This window comes from Dendropsophus ebraccatus, chromosome 2 (assembly GCF_027789765.1).
Source record: "Dendropsophus ebraccatus isolate aDenEbr1 chromosome 2, aDenEbr1.pat, whole genome shotgun sequence".
Classification (NCBI taxonomy): domain Eukaryota; kingdom Metazoa; phylum Chordata; class Amphibia; order Anura; family Hylidae; genus Dendropsophus; species Dendropsophus ebraccatus.
The window spans coordinates 149869861-149896988 of record NC_091455.1 but is presented as its reverse complement, the minus strand read 5'-3'; the positions used below and the strand labels follow the sequence as shown (position 1 = coordinate 149896988).

Below are 27128 nucleotides of genomic sequence, written 5' to 3'. Positions count from 1 at the left end.
CCCTTGAGCATTGTATAAAGCACCTGGAGCGGCCCCGTCACGTACCGTCCGTGGCCGCAGCAGGTGCTTTATAACGGAGAAAATGACTTTTATTCCCTGGCTCGTGACTTGATACGAGCGGGGAAGTAGTCATGGTGGGCGGCTCCCCGCTCGTATCTAGTCATTGCGCTCTGCCTGTCAGTGCGCTCAGAGGGGATGATTGACAGGCAGAGAGGTCAGTTACTGGCCTCTCTGCCTGTCAATCATCCCGCCGAGCGTGCTGACAGGCAGAGCGCAGTGACTAGATACGAGCAGGGAGCCTCCCACCATGACTACTTTCCCGCCCGTATCTAGTCACGAGCCGGGGAATAAAAGTAATTTTCTCCGTTATAAAGCACCTGCTGCGGCCACGGACGGTACGTGCCGGGGCTGCTCCAGGTGCTTTATACAATGCTCAAGGGAACCATATCAGCCCAAACGGGCTGATTGGTTCCCTTTAAAGGGGTATTCCTATTTCAAGATGTTATCCCCCTATCCATAGGATGGCAAAAAACTGGGGGGTCCGACTGCTGAGACCCTTACCAATCCTGAGAATAGGCATAACAATTGTCACTATCTAACCTGCTGATACTGTATGTCCCTATAGTGCACACAGCGCTGACGATGAAGGTAATTTTCTTACCTTCATCCTCTGTGCCATTTTCTAGATCTTAGGAATTTATTTAATATGGTGTTTTGGTGCACTGAGGGTGACCGCCCTACCCCTCTTAACTAATAGTTATTAGAAGGGGCGGGCTATGGCAGGTCTGTGCATTGACGGTACATATTGAGGGAGCATATTAAGCAGAGCTGTGCATTATAAAGCCTAATGTATTCTGTGAATACATAAATACACACCCTCCGCTATGGCTTTATCATTTCGCATTTCACATGGGCAACTATAAATGAAATGTTAAAATTAGATATACTGCCCCAGATTTATCAAAGGGTGTAAAATACCCACAGCAACCAATCACAGCTCAGCTTTCAGCTCTAGTATGAAAATGAAAGCTAAGCCCTGATTGGTTGCTGTGGGCATTTTACACCCTTTGATAAATCTTTCCCCCTGGCTGTATTCAGTTTTTTGTGCACCATTTACACAGTGACAAATTGTTTGCAAAGTGGTTTAAGGTACAAAGTTTAGATGGTACAACATAAGCTACTATACTGGTGGAGATTCACAGCACTAACCCACATTCAATTTCATGGCTGTCTCATCTGATTTCTTTAGAAGTAAATTGTATGAATCTCCCTTTGAGGAGATCACATGGAGCCACCTTTAAGCCTATTTACAAATAGGTTAAAATTTTATGTAATTTTACGGGCTGTTCACCAAAACAAAAAAAATCCTACTACAAATTATAACAAGTGACACAAACTACTAACACATACACTATTAGAAAGAATTATATCTATCAAAAAGAATTACTAGAGCTTATCATGCCACGTTTCTCAGCTGTACAACTAGTTTGACACTCCCCTGATTGCTAGAACCAGCCAGGAGAAGTGCATGACAGATCGCTTCACTCTGTCGCTCGCTGCTCTCCCTGTCCTATTCTATAGTATGTCTTCGGAGCCTATGGCCTTATTCCCACATCCCATATTTTACCGACCCTACGGATGGGGAAGCCCTGTAATTTAATGTCTCCCCGCCCTGCATGATGTATCAATATGCTGGCAGCAGAGAAATTCTTTGACTCTCTGCGGCACTGTAATGACACAGCCGCACAGCTGTGTCATTACAGTGCCATGGAAATTCAAAGAGTATCCCCGCTGCTGGCATGATATTGATACATAATGCCTGACGGGAGACATTGCATTACAGGGCTTTCCTGCCCAGCAACAAGCCAGGAAAAGCAGAGAACCGTCTAATTTTAGCATTCAGTGGGGGTCTGAACTCTCACTCTGACTGATCAAAACTTTGCTACCTCTATGACGTCATAAATTTTGTGAATAGTAACACTTAAGGCTATGTTCACACATAGTATAACAACAACCTTGTTATTGTTATACTGTCCGAACAACAGCCGGTGTTTGGCACGTTCCTGCGGCTGTCAGAGCTCTGACAGCCGCAGGAACATTGTTTTCCATGCGGCCCTTTCAGGGTGTGTATGGAAATAAAAAAAAGTGGTGATTTCCATACACACCACAGATAACAGACTGCATCCGTGTGTGCATGGAAGATTGATAACGACCACTGGTTGTGGGCATGTTAATTTTTTTGCATGGCCGCACCTAACAACAGCCATTGTCGGTGCAGCGTGTGTATGGAATGGGTGGCATTGCATTGATTTCAATGCAATGCGGCCCAGGCTGAAAAGAATGGCCACAGTTTTCATTGAAAACAGCTGCCGTTTTTTTTACAAAAAGAACTGTGTGTGAACATACCCTAACTTTGTTGTGAAAAGTGCAGTATAACAATTACTTGTTATAAAATGGACCTCTCACAAGTCTAAGATACAGTAGGTTAAATATATGCACCATACATATATACCATAATACCCTATAAGATATATCCTTATGCTCGGTGATATTGATATCATCCCCTACATAATGTAAATCAGTGCTGTTATGTCTGTATTACATAATCCTAAAAATATGAAACATTTGTAAAACAGTGAAGGCATTGGAATCACATAAACCACAAATCTCTCATTTTCCCCATGCTGCCTTAGGATTATCTTTAGTTGGCTTTTTCTGTAACTATAGGATGAGACAGTGATCATGTATAATGCATATATACCGTAATTACAAAGCAGCAATAATATATCTTTTTTTATTATTCTCGCCTTTCACTTTTTCTTCTTCTTTACAGATAACAGCTCACACACTTGTAGAAGCACTACACACAAATGCAATCGAGGTACTGAGTCTTGTGATGATTGGGAAATCATATAATTTATTGAAATACATAATAGTTCTAAAATGTGTGTGTGTTTATGTACATCAACGCTAGTATAAATCTATTGTATAAATCTATACATGTATACAATATGCAGGGACACTGATCCCACCAAAATTAGCACTCTAAAGAATAAAGCTTTATTCAGAGCAATGGTCTCCTACAGGTCATTTTCTTGGTGATGTGAAACTACAACACCAAGCATGGCCTGACAACCTGTATCTGGGAGTTGTAGTTTTAAAGAATCTGGAGAGCGCAGGATGGAGACCACTGATCTACAGGAACTTCATCCCAAGGGTGTGCATTTAGAATCTGCAGTTCAGTGCAACTATTTACAATTGCTGTTGTCATCAGGTTATTCATGAATGTACAGCTTGGTGGGATCAATACAAGTAGCCAGGCATCAGTGCGTTAGAGAACTGTACAGCTCTTCATTACATACAGTATATCTTCAAATATAAAGACAAGTTCAGTATAAAAGTTGAATATTTATAAAAAAAAAAAAAAATACTTCTTGGTAATAGCTTTTCCCTGAAGTTTCACCACGTACTTTACGATGGATCCATAAATATTGCCATTCTCTGCAGCATACTGTCTCTTTGCTCCAGTCACTTCATGTTGCTGTAGTGGTTGCCTCGGGACACACTCTTCTTTGCTAGTCAGCCTGATAAAGGAATAAACAGCATCAACAAGCCTCCGGAAAATCTGGAGAAGGTTTTTTTTCTTCCACATATGAAAGATACAAGAGCAGAGCCAATCAGCTAGCAAATGTGTGTCAGGTGACCCGGCTGCCAAATGCTGCTCACTGATTTTTCTGCACCCAGTCCCAACTTTCTTCATAGTCTTTCCGATTTCTTTCTGCTTCAATGATTTCTTTGTACCTCCGGCGGAAGAAGCCCAACTAAAAGGAGGCAAAGCACAAAGAGGGTGTTATATAGAACAGAAAAGAATGGCGGAACATTGTGATTATTTCAATTTAGTTAGAAAAGTTGTTAGGTTTAGAAACCCAATTTCAAATAGCCTGTAAAATTTCCTAAATAGAAAAGAATATACATGGCAATATACATGCCATAAACACTACAGATATTAGGTTGGCAGTATGATTGAGGCAGTCAGATGACTTATCTCTCTTAACTAGTTTAAGGGCAGCAACCACAGCTAGGTACTAACCCCAGTAGGACAAATATCTGGAAGCTGACGTATTCTACTGTCTGCTCACGGCTCTTTTGGGAAGTCTTGAAAAGTCTGCTACACCCAGTTGTAAAGGCCTCCGTCTCCTACTACCCAACCTGGCACTTGCTGAACTGGTTAGGGCACAAAGCGGTAAGATAGCACAATTTCTAAACGTGAGTATGAGTATTCTTTACTCTTCAACACTTCTCTAGCTCATCCCTGCAGAGTACACTGCTACATGGACAAGGCACCCTACTCTCTTCTCTGTACAAGTACTTCTAACCACCTGTCACCTGCTCTCAAAGTTATTACTGTAACTGTATTGTATTCCACTGAAGTTCTTCCAGTAAAAAAAAGTTACCCCGGTTAAATCACTGGACTCTGTTCTATTTTTGTCGCACCTGTATCTACACCTACACTTAGGCTATCCTCTCTGTCAAACGCAGTGCTTGTTTGTCCGGGGGTGGGTCCCAACATGACTCCTGGCCACCATGACAAGTGCCCAAGTAACCCAACACCCCCAAGCAGCAACACCACCACACAGCTAGCCCCAGCACACAGCATAGAGAAACTGGAAAGTTAAAGCAGCACTATCTGCCAAGAGAAACTGCTGATATGCCACAGAAGCCCTTTATCTTAGGAGTTAAATGCTGTTATAAACTCTCCTCTGCGCCTCTGCATTCTTCATAAATTTGCTAATTGCCCCTACGTAAAAGTTGGGCCTAAGAGCATTTGGGGCGTTGCCTTTGTCCCAGAGCACCACTTTGTCCCGCCCAGTCCGCCGCCATCTGTACTGCCCCCGGCCCCCCTCCCGTCCAGCTTGCCAAGCCAGCCTCCTCCCGTCCCGCCCAGCTCGCCCCGCACAGTTCAGCCCACTATGCATATTCATATATGCATAGTGGCCTCTTCCCAGAGCATGTGCCAGGAAGCTATCCCGTCGGACAGATGGGGGTGGACTGGGCGGAACGGAGTGGCGCTCCGGGACATAGGCGACACCCTAAATGCTCTTAAGCCCCACATTTGCATAGGGGCAATAATCGAATTTATTAAGAATGCAGAGGTGCAGAGGAGCTTTTATAACAGCAATCAACTCCTAAGGTAAAGGGCTTCTGTGGCATATCAGCAGGGTCTCTCGGCAGAACCTGCTGATAGTGCCGCTTTAAATACAGAATTTGAATTAAACCATTTTCCATCAGAACTATGAACAGAGCTTTTTTACAAATAGACATTTTTCTCTTCACTCCATTTTGGATTTTCTCACAAAACAGCTCTGGAACACTCTTATGGACTATGCACATAGCTTATTAAGGCACCAGCCAGGATTTCTGACTAATGTGTTCTTACATGAAGCACGCTGGCATGAAATCTACAGTAAAAGAGGGCCTGGTTTCCCAAAACCACATTCCCAAAGCAAACGAATATCCAAGTAAAATAATGAGACCATTCACAGGTTTTAAAAAAACAAAAAAAACAGCATATTTTACATACACATTAAATGACTTCCTTGAACACACAAATTTAGTACACATTACTAACTGTGACACTGGTAACAGTATACAATACATATGCAGAGGTTTAGGCCTTCTGTACACTACTATATTGTCGATCTGTGCAGTATACCCAACAATTGCAGTGTCTCACAATAGAAATATGAGCCAGAATAAGATTAAGTATATGAAGTATTTGTTTCTATATGTTAATTCGTATTCTTGTGGCCCTTTATCTTCACCTTGGGAGGAGGATTAGGTTTCATAAACATAAGCAGTTCCAAGTGCACAGGAGGAAAAAAAAAGCCCTAGTTGTTGAATTCTATAGCAGCCTAGCCAGTTGTTTACCAGTGTATATAGTGTCTCCACTGTACTAAAAATATAGTTTCTCCTAGAAGCAAAGCTTCAATAAAATCAAATGATTTAATAAAATAAAACGCCAGAAGATTATCACTTTAATTTGAACGATTTACCAATTTTTGCACAATAATCTGCCCGTGTAAAAGGCCCTTTACTCTATTCCATACCTATTTTTGCAGTACACTGAGTACAGCAGCTGAACGAATACCATCTGTTTAAAAGTGATACCTTAGTAGTGTATAACAGAGCCTCTCTGTAAGAAAGCAAATACTGCAAACTAATGCATACCATACTACATGATCAGTGTCTGTGCTACAAAGTAGGATTATTACTTATTTTATTGCTCCTTGCTTTTCCATAATAATATACAGAACTGCCATATTGTAAGTATGGCATTTAACCATTTAACCCTTCTAAGCTTATGACAAAATGATCTATAATGTATTCTATTCTGACCCCAGTTTCCTTTACCTCATACTATGCACAGAACTTGGCTCTCATCTTAATGCACTGAGGTTGGGGTGGTATTCATTGTGGTCATTAATTACTTCCAGGAACCAAAACAGGCAAACGAATGTCACAATAAAATGAGCAAGAGGATATCCACAAAGGCAAACATAAGGAATGCATCTTGGAATGTCCTTTTCTCACAAAGACATCATCCAACGGAATTGAAGGCAATGCCAAAAGACAGCAGAAGGCGCTCTGTTCTGGGAGTTTTTAGATTGGCTTGGATATGTTCCTTAAGGAAAAGCACACTGTATTTTTTAGCTTTATATGCTATAAGATCTTAGTTCCACACAAAATAATTCTGAAGAGTCACATTTCCCTGCTATGAAGTGTACACATTTCCTTGCCATGGCTTGTTAGCTAATCTAAGTGTGTAGGTCTTCCAAAAGTATTTACGCAACTTCCTACCACAGTTATTAAAGTATTTGTGGTGTGTCTAACATCCTAGTAATATACTATACAACATCTTATATAGTATGTGTATTCAATGGCTCAAATCAAAGTACCAAAGATAAAGATACTAGTTTTGCTAAATATCTTGCAATACATGCAGTATGTTATAACTCTCCAGATGTTTGTTTAGCAGGACAACAACCTCAGCCATACAGCCAGTGATATTAACCCTTTCCCTATCAATGACAAGTAGTTACACATCATGGTTCGGGTGAGGGAGTATGACACAGGCTCAGGAGCTGGGCAGTGTCATATCCAAAGGTCGCTGGCTACTATTTGCAGATGGCACCCGTTGTTCATGATCAACATTAAAAATCACTCTGATGGCAGTCATTTAATTGTTTAGATTATGTGATCAATACTGGTCATGGCATCTAAACAGTTTTGACAGCTGTCATTGTTGTTCTGATCAACAACCCTGCAATGTAACTGGGGGGTGCCAACTGGCTGTATTGTTGGTTTCATAGTCATGTTAGCTTTACCCCAAAGTGAACAAATGTGCATAATTGCATTTTATTTTCAATTTGCCATACAAACTACTTTTTGGCTACTTTTGTATTACCTAATATGATAAAATAAAGGGTAGGGCTGGGCGATTAAGCAAATTAATTCGATTAATTCGCCCAGAATGTTAGAATCGATTAGATTTTTTGTGAAAATCGTAAATTCGATTTTCACAAAAAATCTTTGCGGGTGGAGCGGTGCAGGGAAGATAGTCTGAGCTCTGTCTCCAGGAGAGCCGAGCATGGCCGCCGCCTCCTGTACACCGGGGCAGGTGGAGGAAGAAGAAGCCCCGCTACATCCGAGAGGGCGAAGAACCTTTCATGACGTCACGGCCATGTGACCGCCGCTCACGTGTCGGGGAGGAGTCGCTCAGGCCAGAATGATGACATTTGGAGCCTTGTGGTCACATGAGCAGAAGATGTGGAGCTGTGCAGGTGGGAAATATACATGCAGCAGAGCTCTCTATGTGATATCTATGTAGCAGAGCTGTATGTGTAATATACACGGCACAGGGCTGCTTGTGTGACTTGCATACAGCAGATCTCTGTGTATATAATGTACTTGCAGGCAGCAAAGCTCTTTGCAAGTTCTATGTGAAAAGTGTTCACCAGAGCCCTACATGTGCTAATGTGTTTAGAAGAGCTGTGTGTGTGTGATGTGCTTGAAGTCACCCCCAACTGCCCCAGTCACCCCAGCTGCCCCTGGCTCCCTCATTCACCAACTGCTCCTGTCTCCCTCAGTCACCCCCAACTGCCCCAGCCACCCCTGTCTCTCTCAGTGACCCCCAGCCACCCCCAGCTGCCCCTATCTCCCTCAGTCACCCCCAACTGCCCCAGGCCCCCTCAGTCACCCCCAGGCCACCCCAATCACCCCCAGGCCCCCTCATTCACCCCCAGGCTGCCCCAGTCACCCCCAGGCTGCCTCAGTCACCCCCAGGCCCCCTCAGTCACCCCCAGCTGTCCCTGTCTCCCTCAGTCACCCCCAGGCCCCCTCAGCTGCCCCAGTCCCCCTCAGCTACCCCCAGCTGCCCCAGTCACCCCTCATCTATTCCTGTACTACTACTACTACACCCCTCATCTTTACCTGTACTACCATACCCCTTATCCACTATACCTCCACTACTGCACCCTACCTAGATGGAGGCACAAAGAAGATCTATACTATATGGGGGCACAGAGTGGCACATATTTGGGATACTACTTATATAGGGCATAGAGGGGGCTTTATACTACATGGGGGCACAGGGGGAGCACTGTTACACTGGGAAGCAATACAGTTGTTGTCTCAGACAGATTAATATAGCATCTGACGCTGCAGGGAGAAAAATTTTCTGTTTATTTAGAAAAAATAAAATCGAGATTTAAATCGAGAATCGTCCAAAATTTTTTAAAAATCGAGATTTTATTTTCTGGTCATATCGCCCAGCCCTAATAAAGGGTAACAGTAAAAATTACAACTTGCCCTGCAAAACATAAGCCCTCATATGGCACTTTCAGTGGAAAAATAAAACCTTTATAGATCTTACAAGATGAGGGGAAGAAGGCATAATAAAAAAAATGTGGGGGGTGCAGTGCATAGAGAAGAACAAGGAATCCTGAAAGTGATAATATAACTCCCACAGAGCCCTGATCTTCGCATAATCAAGTCTGGCTGGGATTACATAAGGCAAGAGAAGGATTTAACCAACGAAGAACCTGTGGTTCTCCAAGATGTCTACAACTTTGCAGCATTTTCCCTCCCCTGCCTTAAGACTTTTCCCGGGTCCCCCCCCCCATCTCTCTCATTAACATTAACTGCTCATTATCAAGAAATCTCAATTCTTTTACACAGTTGGGCCCTGTCTGTGCTATGGAGAGGCAAGGAGGGAGGAGGGAGATTAGTTGGCAGAAGAGAGCAGAGAACAAAGGATTACACAGCAGGGAGCTGTGTGAAGCTGGTATTCAGAGGTCAGAGAGGTCAATGCTGAAGTCAGAGAATAGAGCCTGGTGATTTACCTGTAAATTAACTCTTTGTTGTCCTGTTTTGGTGCCCCATCTCCCTCCACCCCTGCCCTCTCTATAGAGAACAATGAAGACAGGGGGAGATCTTTGAACTGCTTTTTCATGATAAAAATGCATTTTTCGGCTAATAAACCCAATTACAAAGTTTTTTCAAATCACCTGTACTATTGATTTCTGCAAAAAATTTAAATGACAGTGACACTTTAACGTTTGCACAGTACTGTATGTGACATAACATATTAAAGGAGAAGTCCAGCAAAAATGTTTATTAAAGTATTGTATTGCCCCCCAAAAGTTATACAAATCACCAATATACACTTATAAGAGGAAATGCTTATAAAGTGCTTTTTCCCTGCACTTACTACTACATCAAGGCTTCACTTCCTGGATAAAATGGTGATGTCACAACCCGACTCCCAGAGCTGTGCAGGCTGTAGCTGCTGGAGAGGATGATGGCAGGGGGACACTGAGGGACACAGTGCACTGGAGGGACACTGAGCATCCCTCTGCCATCATCCTCTCCAGCAGCCATGGCCCGCACAGCTCTGGGAGTCGGGTCGTGACATCACCATTTTATCCAGGAAGTGAAGCCTTGATGCAGTTGTAAGTGCAGGGAAAAAGTACTTTACTTTACTTAAGTATTTCCCGTAATAAGTGTATATAGGTAATTTTTATAGCTTTTGGGGGGCAATAAAATGCTTTCACTGGACTTCTCCTTTAAGTTATGGAATGTTAGGAAACTTTGCTATAAAGTGTTCAAATCCTTTGATGACAACTTTTTAAATGTTGAATAATCCGTCTAGTAAGGTTGCTCCTAATTAGAGTTATAATCTCAGGGATTCTTTGTAGCTTACCTTCCACAGCAGTACAGCCAGCAATAGAAATATGAGGATTCCAACTAGTAAGCTAATGGCAATGATCCAACCCACCACATAACCACGTGGTTCTTGATTGTGTAAGGCCTCAAAGACCACCTGTTAAAAAAAGGAAAAAGGGCTTATATAATGAAAGTGTATTAAAAGAGGCTTCAATACCAAGCATATATGTAGGGCTTACTTCACACTTGTGTTTGTCTGATGTGTTACATTTCTACTAAAAACTAAAAAAATATTCTCTATAGTTTTTTTTTTCTCATGGAAGGTTTAAGTGCATGGCACCTGATAAAGAGGCCGGTCCGGGCTGGAAACGCATTGTGCTGTATCCTTGTTTTATTGTTTGAATATACTTTTTAAAAATGTAAGTTTTTTTTTATAAGCTATATACTCAAGCATTCTATTGGAGGTAGCAGCGCCTGTTGAACCTGTCTTTCTTGATAAGTGGAGATCTGCAACTGTCATTCCAAAAACTTCTTAAATGTAATAGCCTATGTGATCTGTAACACATTTAAAAAGCACTTTGTGTACCTAAAATGACCCCAGGAAAAAAAAACTGTACCCTCATGGCCACTAGGTGTCTCACTTCTCTGCAGTCTACTGTTCCCTGACTATTGTTAGGCTCAGTTCATTTTTTAGTAACAGAGACATAATTTAGAAACACAGGAAGGGGCAGAGTTTAGCTAGTGCTATGTGCAGGAGAGGAAGAGAAAGAGTCTGGGTTGTGTACCTACAATCTTTGAGCTTGTTTGCCGTGTTTAGAGGATCCACAAATGGTAAATGCAGTGCCTAATGCAACCCTTTCCTTGCTGTACTCTGATGTTTCTTTCCTTTCCGTTCACATATGCCCTTGCAAAAGTCATAACATCAGCAACCCCTTCTCCCTCCACATGCTAACTATAGGAGTGTACTGTAAGTCATTCCTCAGCACATTGCCAACCTGTTTAGTCCAGTGAACTTTTACCAGCACTATGTCATGGCATTATACAGCAGTAAGGAGTACTGTACATGCTTTGCTGTAAGTGGCCTGGCAACTAAGGGAAAGGAAGAACCTATGGTCACCTCCCCTCAAATGGAAAGAAATAGATATGTACTCAGGAGTTCAATAACAGCAGAGAGAGAACAAAACCTTGTTATCACACTGAAGGGGTTACTCTAACAAAATCATGCAGAATTTTAAGGTAAAATATCAGCATGATAGAAGAGCGCATGGCCCCTTAAGAATGAAGGTAAGTTGAAAACGTTGAAAGGCATGTTTTAAAGTTGGTTGCTGATACTATTTACATAAAAATGCATTTAGAGAAAGAACAATATTGATTCTCACCCATTTCTGGTTACTTGTAGAAAGTTGTACCCTATAAATCTTACACTGCACTTCATGGACAATTTAGAATAATAAATACATTTTCGGACAAATTGTAGTGCATGTGTTAAAACAATAAAGGCAGGACTCGCTTAAAAGGACTCACACTGACTAGAACAGTACTGACTTCACTTCAAGGTATGAAAGCGAGAGAATTTTTTATTGTTAGATTTCAAAGAAACATATTGTATTCACTCTATGCCAGCCTCAGTAATGGCTTTTATAGCTCCTTTTGGCTACTGAATCTTAGTCTTCAATGTGGTAAAACATTTTCATCTACATACGTTTAGTGAAACACTGTATAGTTTTATTGACATTCCTATTACTCCCAGACTGAATGGAATTGTATTTTGTAAGAATATACATAAATATGCCATGTGTACCTTTCATATCTATAATGTATCAGATGCAGGGCTTCTCAAACGTTTTCTACTTGGACATCAACAGCCAACCTATGCGGATGCTGGAGCATTACTGACAAAAAAATTCTACCACTCAGTGCTAAACACAGCCATACAGCTCCTATATTACTCCAAACAGCTCCAGCCAAATAGCAGTGACAAAGCAATACTACAAAACAGCAATAAATACTTCCCCATCTGTCAAACCAACACTGCAGTGTAGCAATAAATAATGTTTAACCTGTAATAAACCAACAGTGCAGTGCAGCAATACTGCAAGAAAAAGACCTGACAACAACCAATCATGGTATGTAATAAATAGATATAATCACCCCAAAACTTTACACAACACAACAGTATATATAATTAAATAAGTTATACTCTTTATTAGTACATGGTAATCCATTATAATATATGTTAAAAACATGGAATGACTACAAAGATGTACAAACCAGAGAAGTAAGAAAAATATGAACTGGTGAGGTACGTTATGCAATATAATTGTGTCAATTAGAGCCAAATTTGGTCAAACAAAAAGTTAAAGTGTCACTGTCATTATAACTTACAGAATCTAAAACAGTAGATGTGATATAAAGCAAGTTTGCAATATACATTCATTTTAGTTTTTTTAGTTAACATGGAAAACAGGGCACTTCCTGTTTTCTGACTGTTTTTTTTTTCCTCAGTCAGAAAACAGGAAGTCCTCTGTTTCCCAGGCCATCTGAGCGTTCACAGAGAGAAGACAGTCATGTGACTGATGGACACACTGAGCCTTGACACTCTGTCCTGGTTGGGACTTCTTTTGTTTAGTCTCTTTTTCTCAATCATCCGTGGACACATCTGTTGAGGGAGAATTTCCACTATAACAAAGTGTGCACATAGGAAGAACAGAAAAATCTTTTGAGAAGAATTTTCTGGTAGTATGGAGAGTTGCCCTGAGGTAATACAACTTTATTTCCCTACTCTTTTTTGATATTCCCTATATCTAGGACATTGTGGAAATCATAGAGGTTTAGCATAGGTTCCTTGGTTAGTAGTTCAGGTGTGGCCAACCCAATAGACACTATAGACATACTAACTATTCAGAGACAGGATTGTAGGATATGTACATAAGTAGTTTTTTAAATTTGAGACTAAATGCTTCTCTGGATTCATCTGAATTAAAAGTGACCAAACACAGGATGTCTCTGTCATCTGCACGCTCAGAGAGAAGGTAGTCATTTGATTGACAGACACAGTGAGCTGTAACACTCTGTATTTGCTGGGACTTTGTATGCAAGACCAAAAAGCTGCCTTCAAGAGACTAGACCTAGGTTTCAAGTAAGTAACCATAGCTTTGTTTTAAAGCATGATAACAAAAAATAATAAATGTAAATTGCAAACATGCTTTATTTCACATCCCCTGTTAGTTTAAATTTAAAAACTTATAACAACAGGAACCCTTTAAGGAATGGGCTGAGAGTCTTCAGGAAAACTACTGAAAAGTGGTGTCTGGCTGTGCATCAGGACATAACAGCAAAGGGTGAATTTCCTAAGTACCAATGGACATACAGCTCTGTACATGGAAAATTAAAAGAGTTATGGCTCTTAGAAGGAAAGTAGGGAGAGTAAAAACTGTCTGTGTCTGCAAGTTCTTGTTAGGAACTGCAGGGCTGTCTAGGCTCTGCAGTTCACCTGCCCTGCTCTGATCAAGTGCTGCTGCACATATATAGCATACAGCCTTCAGGGACTGTGCAGAGGCTGCTGCACTCAGCCATAATGACTGCCGGGTACTGTATATTCTAATAAGAATGTACAGTACAGAGATGTGCGTGTGTGTAATCCAGCTCTATAAAAATCACTGTGCTTGATTACACCTGGGGTTCAGGAACTGCAGAGCTTAGACAACCCTGTAGCTCCCAACAAGAATGTTGGTGGCAGCAGACAGGACAATGTTCCCCCTTACTGCTGCCACTCAATGGAAGCTGGTACTGCATATAAAGAAAAAAGTTTGCATTTATTTAAATGAAGTTACACAGCTATCACTGACCTCTGACCCTGGCTCTAAACAATCAATGTTGTCACTCATTGCACATGCTCTCTTGCTCATGACATCAGACATGAGAATGGAGGAGGAGGAGGAGGAGGAGGAAGAAGAAGAAAGGTCCTGTGCAGGAGTGGAGAAAAAGTCGGGGTTTTCTTATATTCGCACAAATGGGGGCCTGACTACCTATGGGCGAGGCTATGTACTGGCACAAAGAAGGGTGCACTATTAATTGGGAGGAGAAGGACGTGCCACTTACTGTGTTTCTGGGGAAGATGTTTGTGATCATCATGTTCAATTTGCTAGGAGGAAACTTAAGAATCTGAATTTCTGCGAGCTACAAACTTAGCCCATCTTAATCAGCACATTTCAAATTAAAGTGTATGTAATCTTTTTTGAATCATGTAAACATTTTTCTTTTTAGCAAAAACATCTTACCTAGCAACAATGAAAAGTCTGAACACAATACCATCAGTTGCTGTAAATATGCTTGGGACAGCCATACAAATATATTCATTTTTTTCCTTTGGCCAGAATATAATCCTCTTATTGCATATGACAAAACAATGAGCAGCAGGCTTCCAAAACTTTGTAGATTTAATTTGCAAGTGAAAAGAAAACTCAATTTACAGAAAAGTAGCTATTTTGCTCTTTGGTTTAGTATACCTGAGCCAAAAGTTTAGAATGATATTGCCAAACAGCAGTGTCAGGGGAAAGCGTATAATATTGTTGACCTTTCCTTACAAAAACATATTTTAGTTTCTCATTGCTATGGGGGTGGTAAGTAGAAAGGAGCCATATACAGCAGTTTAACTGCTAGATCCTTTGCCAAGTAAAAAGGCAATCCAGAGACTCATTTCAGTTTGTGGTTGCTTTGAATAACTTGCATTAAAATTGAATGCTCTAGACAAATCACCAGGCCAGGGACCAATATCAGGCTGTGGATCATTTGATACCCAACTACAACCTAAGCAGCAGTGTCAGTGTCCGGGTAAACCAGAACAATTGCTGGGGGGCCTGCACAAGCATTTTAACTGTATTAAAGTATGTAAAGTATGTAATCCATGTTTTTTCTGAATGCAAACCACCACACTTTTCTTTATAATGATATCCTGTTATTAAATAGAGAGTGAAACAGAAAAATATAACATCTTATACATGGTCATATACTGTACATAGTTAAATAAAAAGAATATAATGACAACTTAAAGGACAAGTGCCATGAAAAACTTTTTCCCAGTAATTGAAGCACATTACAAAGTTATATAACTCTGTAATATGCTTCAATCACCTATCTGCCTCCCTTCCCTGTCTTTTCCCCCCTCCACCCCCCAGCAGGAAGTGTCCTAACTCACACAGACCTAATTACTGTCGTCACCGTCACCAGGCAGCTCCTTCTTGTGAGGATGAGTCATCAGCAGGAGGGCTGCTCTAGGTCCTGTTACAGCAGCCCCCCCTCCCCAGTCCAAGTGATGGCTTGCAGTTGTTCAGCCAATGGGAGCTGAGCAAGCTGAGTCACCTGACAAGGCAGGGGAGGGTGGGGGGGGCTGCTGTAACAGGACAAGGAGCTGAGAGAAGAGCTTGGTGACGGTGACGACAGTCATTAGGTCTGTGTGAGTTAGGACACTTCCTGCTGGGGGGTGGAGGGGGGAAAAGACAGGGAAGGGAGGCTGATAGGTGATTAAAGCATATTACAGAGTTATATAACTTTGTAATGTGCTTCAATTACTGGGAAAAAGTTTTTCATGGCACTTGTCCTTTTATATCAAAATATTACAGTACAAACTTGTAGTAAAGAAGACCTGATATTATTTAAAATACACACACAGAAATGATTATTAAAGGAGGAATAATTACTACTTACTGTTGCATCCTGTGAGTTCCCATGTGGTATTTCTACTGCCCGTAATTTTAAATCTACTGATAAATGAGCCCGGGTCACAAATTGAATTACTGAAGAACTATCCTGTGGAGCATAACACATTATATTTAAACAATCATATACATTTACATAAGGGTATGTTAACACTGAGGAATAGGCAAGGAATTTCAAGCTTAATTCGCACTTAATTTTACACGATTCAACTTGAAATTCTGCCTGTAAAATGTGTACAGACCAATGTCCCTTTGGGTTCAATGGGGTTTCCATTCTTTAGTTCACACAGCTGAATCAACTTGCGGAATGTTGCTGCAGATCCGCTTTCTATCCTCTTCAATTCCTTGCCTATTCCTCAGAGTGAACTTACCCTAAATCTTAAAAAATCTAAAAAATCTTTTACAGGATAAGGCCATTTTCCTACTGCGTAAGTTTTGTAATAATCACGGCCGTTGTAACAATGGCCGTGATTACTACGGAACTTACGTAGGGCTCCCTTCTAAGGAATCCCAGCCGGAGTGTATACACATAGTATACACTCTGTCCAGGATCCCTAGTGGCTCTGCAAGAAGAATTCAGCAGCAGTAAAGATCATCCTTGAAGAGAAAATCCCATTGAACACAATGGGACATTGCTCTGTTCATGTTTTAAGGAAGTTATATAACTTTGTCATGTGGTGCTAGATTAAAAAATAAAAGTCAGCACCAAACTACCCCTTTAATTCTCCTGTGTATACTGGTATTATTGGTAATATTAGTGTTTATATGGTAGATTTTATTTGGAAACAGTATATTATAGTGGTAATAGTCATAATGTAATGATAATAATAGTGGTCATGGTGTGGTGGTATTATTTGTAGCGTGTATATTGGTATTATTGGTCTTGGTATAGTATGTTTGGGCAGTAATAGTATGGGGGTTTTATGTATAGGGATAACACCAGTATACTACTTGTATACTGGTGTTATTTGTAACAGCACCGACATGCTAATGCAGATGGCTGCAGAAACTACAGATGCACATCCATAGTCTTGTACATAGCTGCTTGTCCAAAAGGCCTAGTACTAATAAATGGAATTAAGGGTAGCTTCACAGGGCTGGGACAAAAGGTAGGCGATGGCCTAGGGCGCTATATCCTGCTGAATTGCAGGGGCTGCAATGTATCCTCAAGTAAATTCCCAGCACTCAAGTAAACTCCCACTACAACTCCCAGCATGATCCTGTGTGGCTGTGGTGGAACAACTCTCAGCATGCTTCTGTGTGGCTGTGGTAGAACTACAACTTCCAGCATGCACCTGTGTGGCTGAGGTAGAACAACTCTCAGCATGCTCCTGTGTGGCTGTGGTAGAACTACAACTCCCAGCATGATTCTGTGTGGCTGTGGTAGAACTAGAGTGTGGAACTCGCAGTGTGAAATCAGCTGTGATCCGGTAAGGTAGTAAGGTGTAAAGGTAGGTATTATGTTATAACTCTGCTGTAAAAATAGACGATATTGTATATTATATTAGAGTTAAGATTAAAAAAAAATACTTTCATTAGAAAGCCATTATAATTTATATAGTCATTATATCATAAGACCTGCAAACTTGTAGCAGCGGAATGAAAAATCCACTGCGAGCATGTTAACACATAGAAACTGACAGTACCGGGAATCACAGCAGATCATTATATCATAAGACAGCCAAAGTGTTATTTTAATGAGGGAAACTTGTTGAGTTACATTAGGACTTAGGATTATTATTATTAATAATTAATAATTTTTTTTAAAATCCTTACCTTTTTCAGTATCTCTGTATTCAGCAATGTAAAAACATCAATAGTTTGTGTTTCTTCTTTTGCTAGTGACGTGAAGTTGCATTCCAACTCTAAACATGGCCAATTTGACTTGTCACAATCCTAAAAGTATAGATTATATTTTAAGTCAGGCTGAAGATACAATGTAATATACATCAAAGCATTCTGGTAGGAGAGATGTAGGAAAGAAGAACTGGGTCAAATGTAATAATCTGGCATGACGAGTATTCTATGGGTTTATTTTTAGACACAGAATATTTTTGACTTTTGTTGAATATTTGGTCTTGCCATATTTCATTATCATGTGATTTTCTCCAATATAGACTAAATGTTCACATAATATTTTATTAAAATTATATTTCATATTTTACTAAATTAGATTTAGTTAAAATGATCAGTAATATACAATAAATGGTCTTGTTTGACCTCTGTCTGTTACTTCTTTCATAAAACAAATCCATTTTCACCAAAAGAAGAGAAACATGCTGAACTTATGTAGCAAGAAAATGTAATCTTTATTGAGTACATATATTTAAAACAATTCATAAAAAGAGAGAAAACCTAACATTAAAAAGAACGGTGGCTATCCCGGAGGTGGTTCTTAATTTATTTTACTCATACTATTTGCTGCAATCCCTGACCCACAACATAAGTCGTCTTAGAGATGGATAAAGTGCAATACACAATAAATAATGCTAAAAAATATTATATTACAATGCCAAAGTGCTAGTGCATATAATTTATTAAGTTAGCATATATCGTAACATTAATCCTGTAGTCCACCTATTTGTTATTGTTATTACCCCACAAATTCTGGGGATCCAGCAAGTAAACTACCTTAGAGGTCCGTTTGTTATGTAACTCCTCCGGGACGCCACCACCCCGACGCGCGTTTCGTTGCCTTCGTCCGACAAAAGTGTGAATAATATAATATAATATAAAACAAATCCATTAAATTTACCTACATAGACATACTGTACATGGGAAAAGACCCCTGCACTGACAGGTCTTTAGACCTTATTCACATGTTCCGTAGTTATTTCCATAATTCTGGACCCACCATTACAGCCAAATTTAACCTCTTAAGGACGGAGCCAATTTTCGTTTTTGCGTTTTCGTTTTTTCCTCCTTATGTTTAAAAGGCCATAGCACTTGCATTTTTTCACCTAGAAACCCACATGAGCCCTTCTTTTTTGCATCACTAAATGTACTTTGCAATGGCAGACTTAATTTTTGCATAAAGTACGCTGCGAAACCAGAAAAAAATAATATGGGCGGTTAGCTCATCTCTAATGAAGTCATCGCATCGCGACAGCTGTATCTAACCGTGTTAATTAGTGGGAGCAGCGATCAGCCCGCTCCCTCTAATAGCCGCGGTCCCATGCTGCAGATAGTAGTTGGGATCGTGGCAGTTCAGAGCGGGGTCATAATTAAAGATGCTGTTGGGGCTGCAGGGAACTTGTAACAAACATGTATATTTAACTGTCCCACTTGGCCATTGGGGATGTCTATGCCAAGCAGTCATTTCCTTTTGCATGGGATGTTTTTGGATTTTAAATGTTTTTAATTGTCTTTTGTCCCTTGCATTTATGTAAATAAAATAGATTTTTTAAAATATAGATTATTAGTGAGGTGCAGTCCATTCTTTTTCAATCCTCTTTTTTCTGTACGTGTGTAGTTTGGGTTGTTAGGGCTGGCACTCCCATACATATTCTTGCATGGTGCCAGGCTAGGTGTTGTATATAAGCAGATGTTCTGAAGGCGTGGCAGACATAGGGACGGCCAGGGAACCAATAGCGGTGGTGGGGTGGGGTGGGGCGGGTTAAGTTTACATGTTGGATATGTTCCTGCAACTCCAGCAACTTTCTTTTTTTTTTTTTATTTTACAAAATTATCTTAAATTTTTTTTTTTTATTATCTTTATTATTCCAAAAATTACAATTTCATCAAAAATTACATAACATGTTATTCCTCCTCCCTGCTTCTCATCCCTTCCACTCCATAAAGGGGATAGTTCCCTACAGTTCCCGTTTCCATGTTGGCAGCTCTTTGTAAATGTTTTGAACTTGTTCTTGCACCAAGATATTAATCTAGTGTAATACAGTATAACTCAGATAGGTAAAAGGGGGAGAAGATGCAGCTGCAGGTTCTCTCCCTGTTATCCGTGTCACAGGAAATCCTGCAATGCCATAATTTTTAGTAAATCAATTTTACTGCCACTAATAAAGAAATTTTTTCTTGTAAAATAAAAGGATGATAGTAAAATTGCTACAAAATGCCTGCACTTACTGTATATATGTGTCAGGCATGTCAATGTTAATGTCTGGGGAAACCACATAGCTCATGCCCTTTGCTATAGGGCATGCATACAATTATAAAGCTGCGGTTTCCAATTGCAATCACAACATCTCACACTATGCCTTGTTAATAGCGCCTCTACAACATCGCCTCTACAACATATCAGAAATATTTTGACAAGAGGATAACTGATGTTGTAAAAATATACAAATTTTACTTCTTAAAATCTCAGAAAGAAGTAGGAACAGGAAGAACAACATTTAAAAACTACAGCTGAGAATAGCTAGCAGGCCTGACATATTTTATTATTCCAGACTACTCATGAGAGTGAAGAACAAATTCTCCTCTGTGTCTGCCCATTGTAATCTAAATATTACTTGTTAATAATGGCAAATCACCATACGAAAGAGTCAGGAAGGGTAAACTATGAACTCCTGAGTTAATAAGAACATAAATTGCCTTATAAAGTTACAGTTATGGATAATTATAGTCTTATTTAGATAGGGGCCTCCAGAAAAATGTAATTCTCCTATTACTTTGTTATTTCACTGTTCATCCCTTTTAAGCTTTGAGGAGACACTTATAAGATCCATTATACATTAATAATTATTCTCTATACAAAAAGAAAATCTCCAGCCAAAGATGAACAGTAAAATGTGCTTGTACTTCTTATGTGTGGTAAACGTGTGCAGTTCCTCACCAGAGAAGCCCATTGTGCTCAGACTCCTCCCACATTTCCAAAACAGGAAGTAGCTGTTTGACACTTACTTCCTGTGAGCCCAGGGGCGGATTAACTTTACCATGGGCCCCGGGCTGTTCCCTAAGCTTGCCCCCCCCCCCAACCCACTGTAACTATGGCGGCACTAGCTTTAGTTTTTTAATTTCATAATGCAGCCTGTAAAGGACCTGTGGCGACATCATTGTCACATGATAAGGTCCTTCAGTATGTTTTCTAATGTTACTGCATTGTCTCCTGGCTGCAGTTTTGCCCTGATTTGTGTAAATTGCGGTAAAAAGCAGCAATTTTTATGCAAATCATGGCAAAACTGTAGCCTGGAGATAATACACCACTAAAAGTAGAAGTCTGTTTGGGGGGCCATGGGCCCCGGGCTGCCGCCCGAAACGGATCTATTATAATCCGCTATTGTCAGCCATATAAGCTATCATTGGGTTTACTTTTCTGTGATCTAAAGGTTGCTTTTCTTTTCCAGTTTTCCCTAAAAAGCAGTAATAAGAAAAATCACCACCCCCATCCCTTTTCGCAGTGCAGTCACATGTCTGATGCCTATACAAGTATGAACCAAAAATTTCAATGAGTAAAGATGGTGGAGAGGACGTAAATATCTTGCTTATTTGGAGTTAGTACCTTTGTTTACATTTTTGGAAAAACACTTTATAAACAGGGTGCCTCTAAGGGTGCTTTTATACATATTAACCCTTTGAGGACCAGGACCTACTGTAAATGACCCAGTGGACCGCGCAAATTTTGTTCTTTGCACTTTCGTTTTTTCCTCCTCCCCTTCTAAGAGCTGTAGCACTTTCAGTTTTCTATCTACAGGGCCATGTAAGGGCTTGTTTTTTACAGGAATAGTTGTACTTTGTAATTGCGTCTTTTATTTTACCATAACATGTATGACGGAATCCTAAATACATTATTTATGAAGATATAAATAGGTGAAATCGTAAAAAAAAATGCAATATGGTAACTTTTGGGGGGTTCCTGTGTCAACGTAATGCACTTTATGGTAAAAGCGATATGATACCATTATTCTATAGGTCAGTCCGAACACAACTATATGCAGGTTTACACAGATTCTCTAATGTTATATATTTTTTTAATCAAATCCTTTTTTTTGGGCAATTAATTATTAATAAAATGGGCCTATTGTGACGCTTATAGCGCTTTTATTTTTACACCTATGGGGCTGTATGGGTAATTTTTTCCGCCATGATCTCTAGTTTTTATTAATACCATACTTGTGAAGATCGGACATTTTGATCAATTTTTATAGATTTTTTTTTATATATAATGTAACATAAAATCGGTAATCCGTGCACTTTTTCCCCTCTTCTTGTGTACACCGTTCGCAATGACACTTGTTATATTTTAATAGATCGGACAATTACGCATGCTACGGTATATTATATGTTTATTTATTTATTATATGTTTTATTTATATAATGGGAAAGTGGGATGGGGTTTTGTGGTTGTGTATTGGTGTTTTTAACTTTTTTTTTTACACATTTGAAGTGCCTTTAGGGGGACTTGTACATACAACTTTGATTTTTACACTGATCATTGCTATGCCATAGGCATAGCATTGTTCAGTGTTATCGGCGCTCTGCTGATTGAGCCTGTCTGTGCAGGCTCAGTGACCAGAGCGCCGATCGGACCGCGCGGAGGCAGGTGAGAGACCTCTGGCGGTTCGTTTTAACGATCGGGACCCCCACAGTCACACTGCGGGGGTCCCGATCGGTAAGTGACAGGGGACTCCCCCTGTCACTTACACTTAAACGACATGACCACGCCGTGATTTCGGCATTTAAGGAGTTAATGGCATGCTGCAGCGCGAACGCTGCAGCGTGTCATCAACGGTGAGGTGCCGGCTGCTGATTGCCCTCCGTTCCGGTACGTCCTTGGTCGTCTGGGTCCAGACTTCCAGGATGTACCGCTACGTCCTAAGTTGTCTAGGGGTTAAAGGAGAAGTCCGGCCAAAATTATTTTTTGATATGTTATTACTTATGGAAAGTTAGACAAATTCCTAATGTACATTAATTATGGGAAATGCACATATACTGCTATTTCCCTTAATTTAGTAGATCATGGAGTGTTAGAATTCTCTCAGAAACAGTGATGTCATGACGAACGGTGTAATTCCTATGGATTGTCCAGCAGGGAGCGCTCTATATGTAGAAGTCTATGGGATGTCTATGTAAAGTAATGGAATGTTATGTACAGTGTGCTTTATTGAATGAATACATTTATGGAATACTATGGGGAACAAGTGTCCTTGCTCCCCAAAGTATTCCATAAATGTATTCATTCAGTACATTAGGAGGGTTCCGAGCAGGGAGGGAGAGATGTGCCTATGCATCTACCTCCCCCCCTCCTTCCCTGCTCAGTGCTGCCACCGCTGCCACATATACGCAGTACTATTCCCCCATCATCTGCTCATAGTATGAGCAGATGATGGGGGAATAGTACCAGGGCCGATCTCCATCATTGGTACGCCCGCCGATCGGCCGCACTCTTGCCTGCCGATCCGCCACACTGAACTACTACTCCCCTCACCTGCTCATAGTATGAGCAGGTGATGGGAGTAGTAGTTGGGTTATACCTATCACTTGCCTGCCGCCGGGCGCAGGAGGAGCCGCTCATCACATAGGAGCCATCATGCCCCCTGCGCTCCCCCCTCCTCCTTCTTCCAGGCAAACTTCCCCCTATCCCGGCTGACTCCCCGCCTGGCCACTGCTCTCACATACCGGCTCCCGGTACTTCCTGTTGTCTCCGGCCGCCATGTGTGGGAGAGGACGGTCAGTGCAGACACCAGGAAGCACAGGGCCAGATGGGGAGTCAGCCGGGATAGGGGGAAGTTTGCCCGGAAGGAGGAGGGGGGAGCAAGCCAAGTGAAAGGCATAACCCAGCTACTACTCCCATCACCTGCTCATACTATGAGCAGGTGATGGGAGTAGTAGTTCAGTGTATAAAGTTCAGTGCTGCGGGAGTGCGGCGGATCGGCGGGCGTGCGGCCGATCGGAGGGCGTACCAATGATGGAGATCGGCCCTGGTGCTATTCCCCCATCATCTGCTCATACTATGAGCAGATGATGGGGGAATAGCACTGCGTACATGTGGCGGCGGCAGCACCGAGCAGGGAGGGAGGGGGAGGTAGATGCACCGGTACATCTCTCCGTCCCTGCTCGGTGCCCTGCAAATTTACTGATTGAATACATTTATGCAATACTTTGGGGAGCAAAGACACTTGCTCCCCAAAGTATTCCATAAATGTATTCATTCAATAAAGCACACTGTACATAACATTACATTACATAGACATCCATAGACACAGTAAAGTCCCATAGACTTCTACATATAGAGCGCCCCCTGCTGGACACTCCATAGGAATTACACCGTTCGTTGTGCCGTCACTGTTTCTGAGAGTATTCTAACACTCCATGATCTACTAAATTAAGGGAAATAGCCTTGTATGTGCATTTCCCATAATTAATGTACATTAGAAATTTGTGTAACTTTCCATAAGTAATAACATATCAAAAAATTATTTTGGCCGGACTTCTCCTTTAATAAAGGTCCAGCTAATTGTGATTCTTACTTGCAGACATACTTGAACACAACCACTTTAAGTGGTTAAAGAGGTTGACCACTTTGTAGTAAAATTGTCCAGTGTACAGTATTAGTATGTGTATGCACTGTACTTACTGACAATAGCTCCCTGTGTGTGTTCCCCATAGTGCTGATATTAGACACCCCAACTCCATGCTGTGCTGCCCTGCTAAACAGCAATTGCATCCATAAGACAGGTGAGCATGGACAAGTATGTAACTATGTCCCTCCTTGGCAGCCTCCTTAGGTGTATACAGGCTCAATGGAGGATGCTGATGGAAGCGCATGACCACATGCCCCTCCATGTTAAATTTTGGTCAATACATTCAGCACTTTTTGTGAAAAAAATAAAAATGTTATCCTTTATCCTGCAATTTTCCATAATTTCAAGAAAACAAACAAAAAAAAACATGGACCAGCACAGTTCTAAAGTGGATTGGAGAAGCCTGTAAGAACCCCCCCCCCCCCAATCAACTTGTTGACCCTTTAAGTGTTTTATAGAAATTGATGCAAAGTGGAAGGAAAATGTATATATAGCCATAGCTCCATGGTACAGTATAATGCAGTACCTACCTGCTCACTGCGATAACGTGGGCGTAAGCAAGAGTGTTCAGACATCAGCCAAAACTCAGTGTGAATGCCAATGGGCAGACCCCATGGATTAGGAATTTATCTAACAAATACGCTATGAATGCCCTTTATAAAATCCATAGATACATCTTCTAATAAAATGTCAGCAGCAAGAGATGCAGTTATAGATAATATGAAAATGAACCCTAACAGACTGTTACATATAGTACTTTAAAATGTATTGTCTGCACCTACTTGTTCCTGCTTTTGTAAAGGCCCTTTTACATGGGCCAATTATCAGCAATGAGCATTCCTAGAAACTCGATAGCTCGTGTAAACGTGCCAAGTATCAGCTGACAAGTTGGCTCTTTTGACCGGTGGTAAAATTTATCGTTATCAGCAAGACATCTCTCTAAACAGGAGACGTGCGGGCGATAACAATGGCTGTTAAGGGCTGCACGAACGATACGCTGATTGTTCGTGTTGCCTAGTTGATTAATCGTATCTTGCAAACGGTTGCCGATTGTAGAAACCATTGCTGATCTTACAGACTGGCACTTGTTTGCAGCTGTGGATAGCCGTGTGTAGAAGGACCCTAAGCGACAGAGGAAGTTTTCCACTGTAAAACATGACCCTTCAAACAGAAACTAATACTCACAAAACAACCTGTTATATAATTGTAGATCACACTAGTGTGCACACAGCTTATTAACAGAAAATACTTCCCTGCCGTTTGACTTTTACAGTTATGTCAGCAATGAGAAGGAATGAAAAGAAAGATGTTTTATACTACATTCAGCACACACTTATTACAATGTTTCTGTGAATATAGCCAATAATGGTATTGTTAATCAGCAGTAAGCACATAATATGCTCATGTTACATTCTTATCACTTAAATAGGCACTGTCCCTTCAACAAACTGTGCATAAATCAATAGTGCAAGTGAACATAAGTGACGTTTGTAATATATATTATCAAGAAAACATTTTTTTTCTTCTTATCCGCTTATCAGCCACTTCCTCTCCTCCTCCAGTACCTTCTGGATTGATCATTCATTCTCAATTTACTGGTATAATCTGTTTTGAGAGACATGATAGATTTTCAAATCTAGGAGGAATCAGTTACATAACGCCCATGGAAGTCTATGGAAAGGGGAAGAGCAGAAGGAAGTAATGCACTGAGAGAAAGAGACAGATACAGATTCTGCAGGCTCTGAAATAATTATTTTTCTTATATTAGAATTATAATATTTTTTGTTACTTTGAGTCATTCTTGAATGTGGCAGCAAAATCTAGGAAATAATACAGCAGTAATGAGCAATGCTGCTGTTAGTTAAGTAGTGGGGTGAAATAGTAAAACACATACTAGACCCTGCAGCACCTCTCTCTGTGCCAATTTCTCTCACTGCACCTCCTCTTTCATCCCCATTCTTCTATGGGCAGCATGTAACCTGATCCTATAGTGAGCTAAAAATCCATTTTGTCTCTCAAGGTTTTCACAGTAATCCAAATCCACTCTAAGGCTATGTTCACACAGCGTAAAAGTATGGCCTTTGTTGCCATGTGTAACACTGCCTATTGTTCTATGAGATCCTGGCCGGAGCGTATATGCATAGTATACGCTCCAGCTGGGATCCCATGCGGGGCCGCAAAGAACTGACATATCAGAGCTGCTGTCAGAGGTCAGTGTGGTCACATGACAGCAATGGGGAAGGGGGTGTGTTCAGCGTGGACCAGTCAGGAAGTGAGAATCACAGAGCTATGCAAGAGAACATTGGCAGAAACTTTTCTATACCGCAGTGTGAATAACAGGCACATTATAGCTGCAGTGTGTATAGCTCAGTGTAAGTGGAGGCACATTATAGCAGCAGTGTGTATAGCTGAGTGTAAGTGCAGGCACATTATAGCAGCAGTGTGTATAGCTGAGTGTAAGTGCAGCACATTTTAGCAGCAGTGTGTATAGCTGTGTGTAAGTGCAGGCACATTATAGCAGCTTTGTGTGTAGCTGAGTGTCAGCGCAGGCACTTTATAGCAGGAATGGAGAGGATGGCAAACACAAGGACTGACAGAGACTGCAGGGAGTATGAAGGAATGAGCAGGGCAGATGTGGGCACATAAATGCAGCACTCTGTCTGGGGAGAGAGGGGTTACAGCTGTGAAGAGGTTACCCCCACAGTCA

At 41.0% G+C, this 27128-nt stretch overlaps 1 protein-coding gene across 1 annotated transcript in view; it reads right to left on the bottom strand.

Annotated features, from left to right (window-relative positions):
• Positions 1–417: 417 nt before the first annotated feature.
• The window catches only part of ITGA9 (integrin subunit alpha 9), a 275552-nt gene continuing 248841 nt past the window's right edge, over positions 418–27128 (bottom strand). Inside the window, exons 25-28 of the mRNA XM_069958509.1 lie at positions 17718–17837; positions 15931–16032; positions 10262–10381; positions 418–3821 (exon numbers count right to left, since the gene is read on the bottom strand). Of these exons, the coding sequence (XP_069814610.1) occupies positions 3723–3821; positions 10262–10381; positions 15931–16032; positions 17718–17837 (441 nt within the window). The 3' untranslated portion in view covers positions 418–3722. The remainder of the gene's footprint in view (positions 3822–10261; positions 10382–15930; positions 16033–17717; positions 17838–27128) is intronic.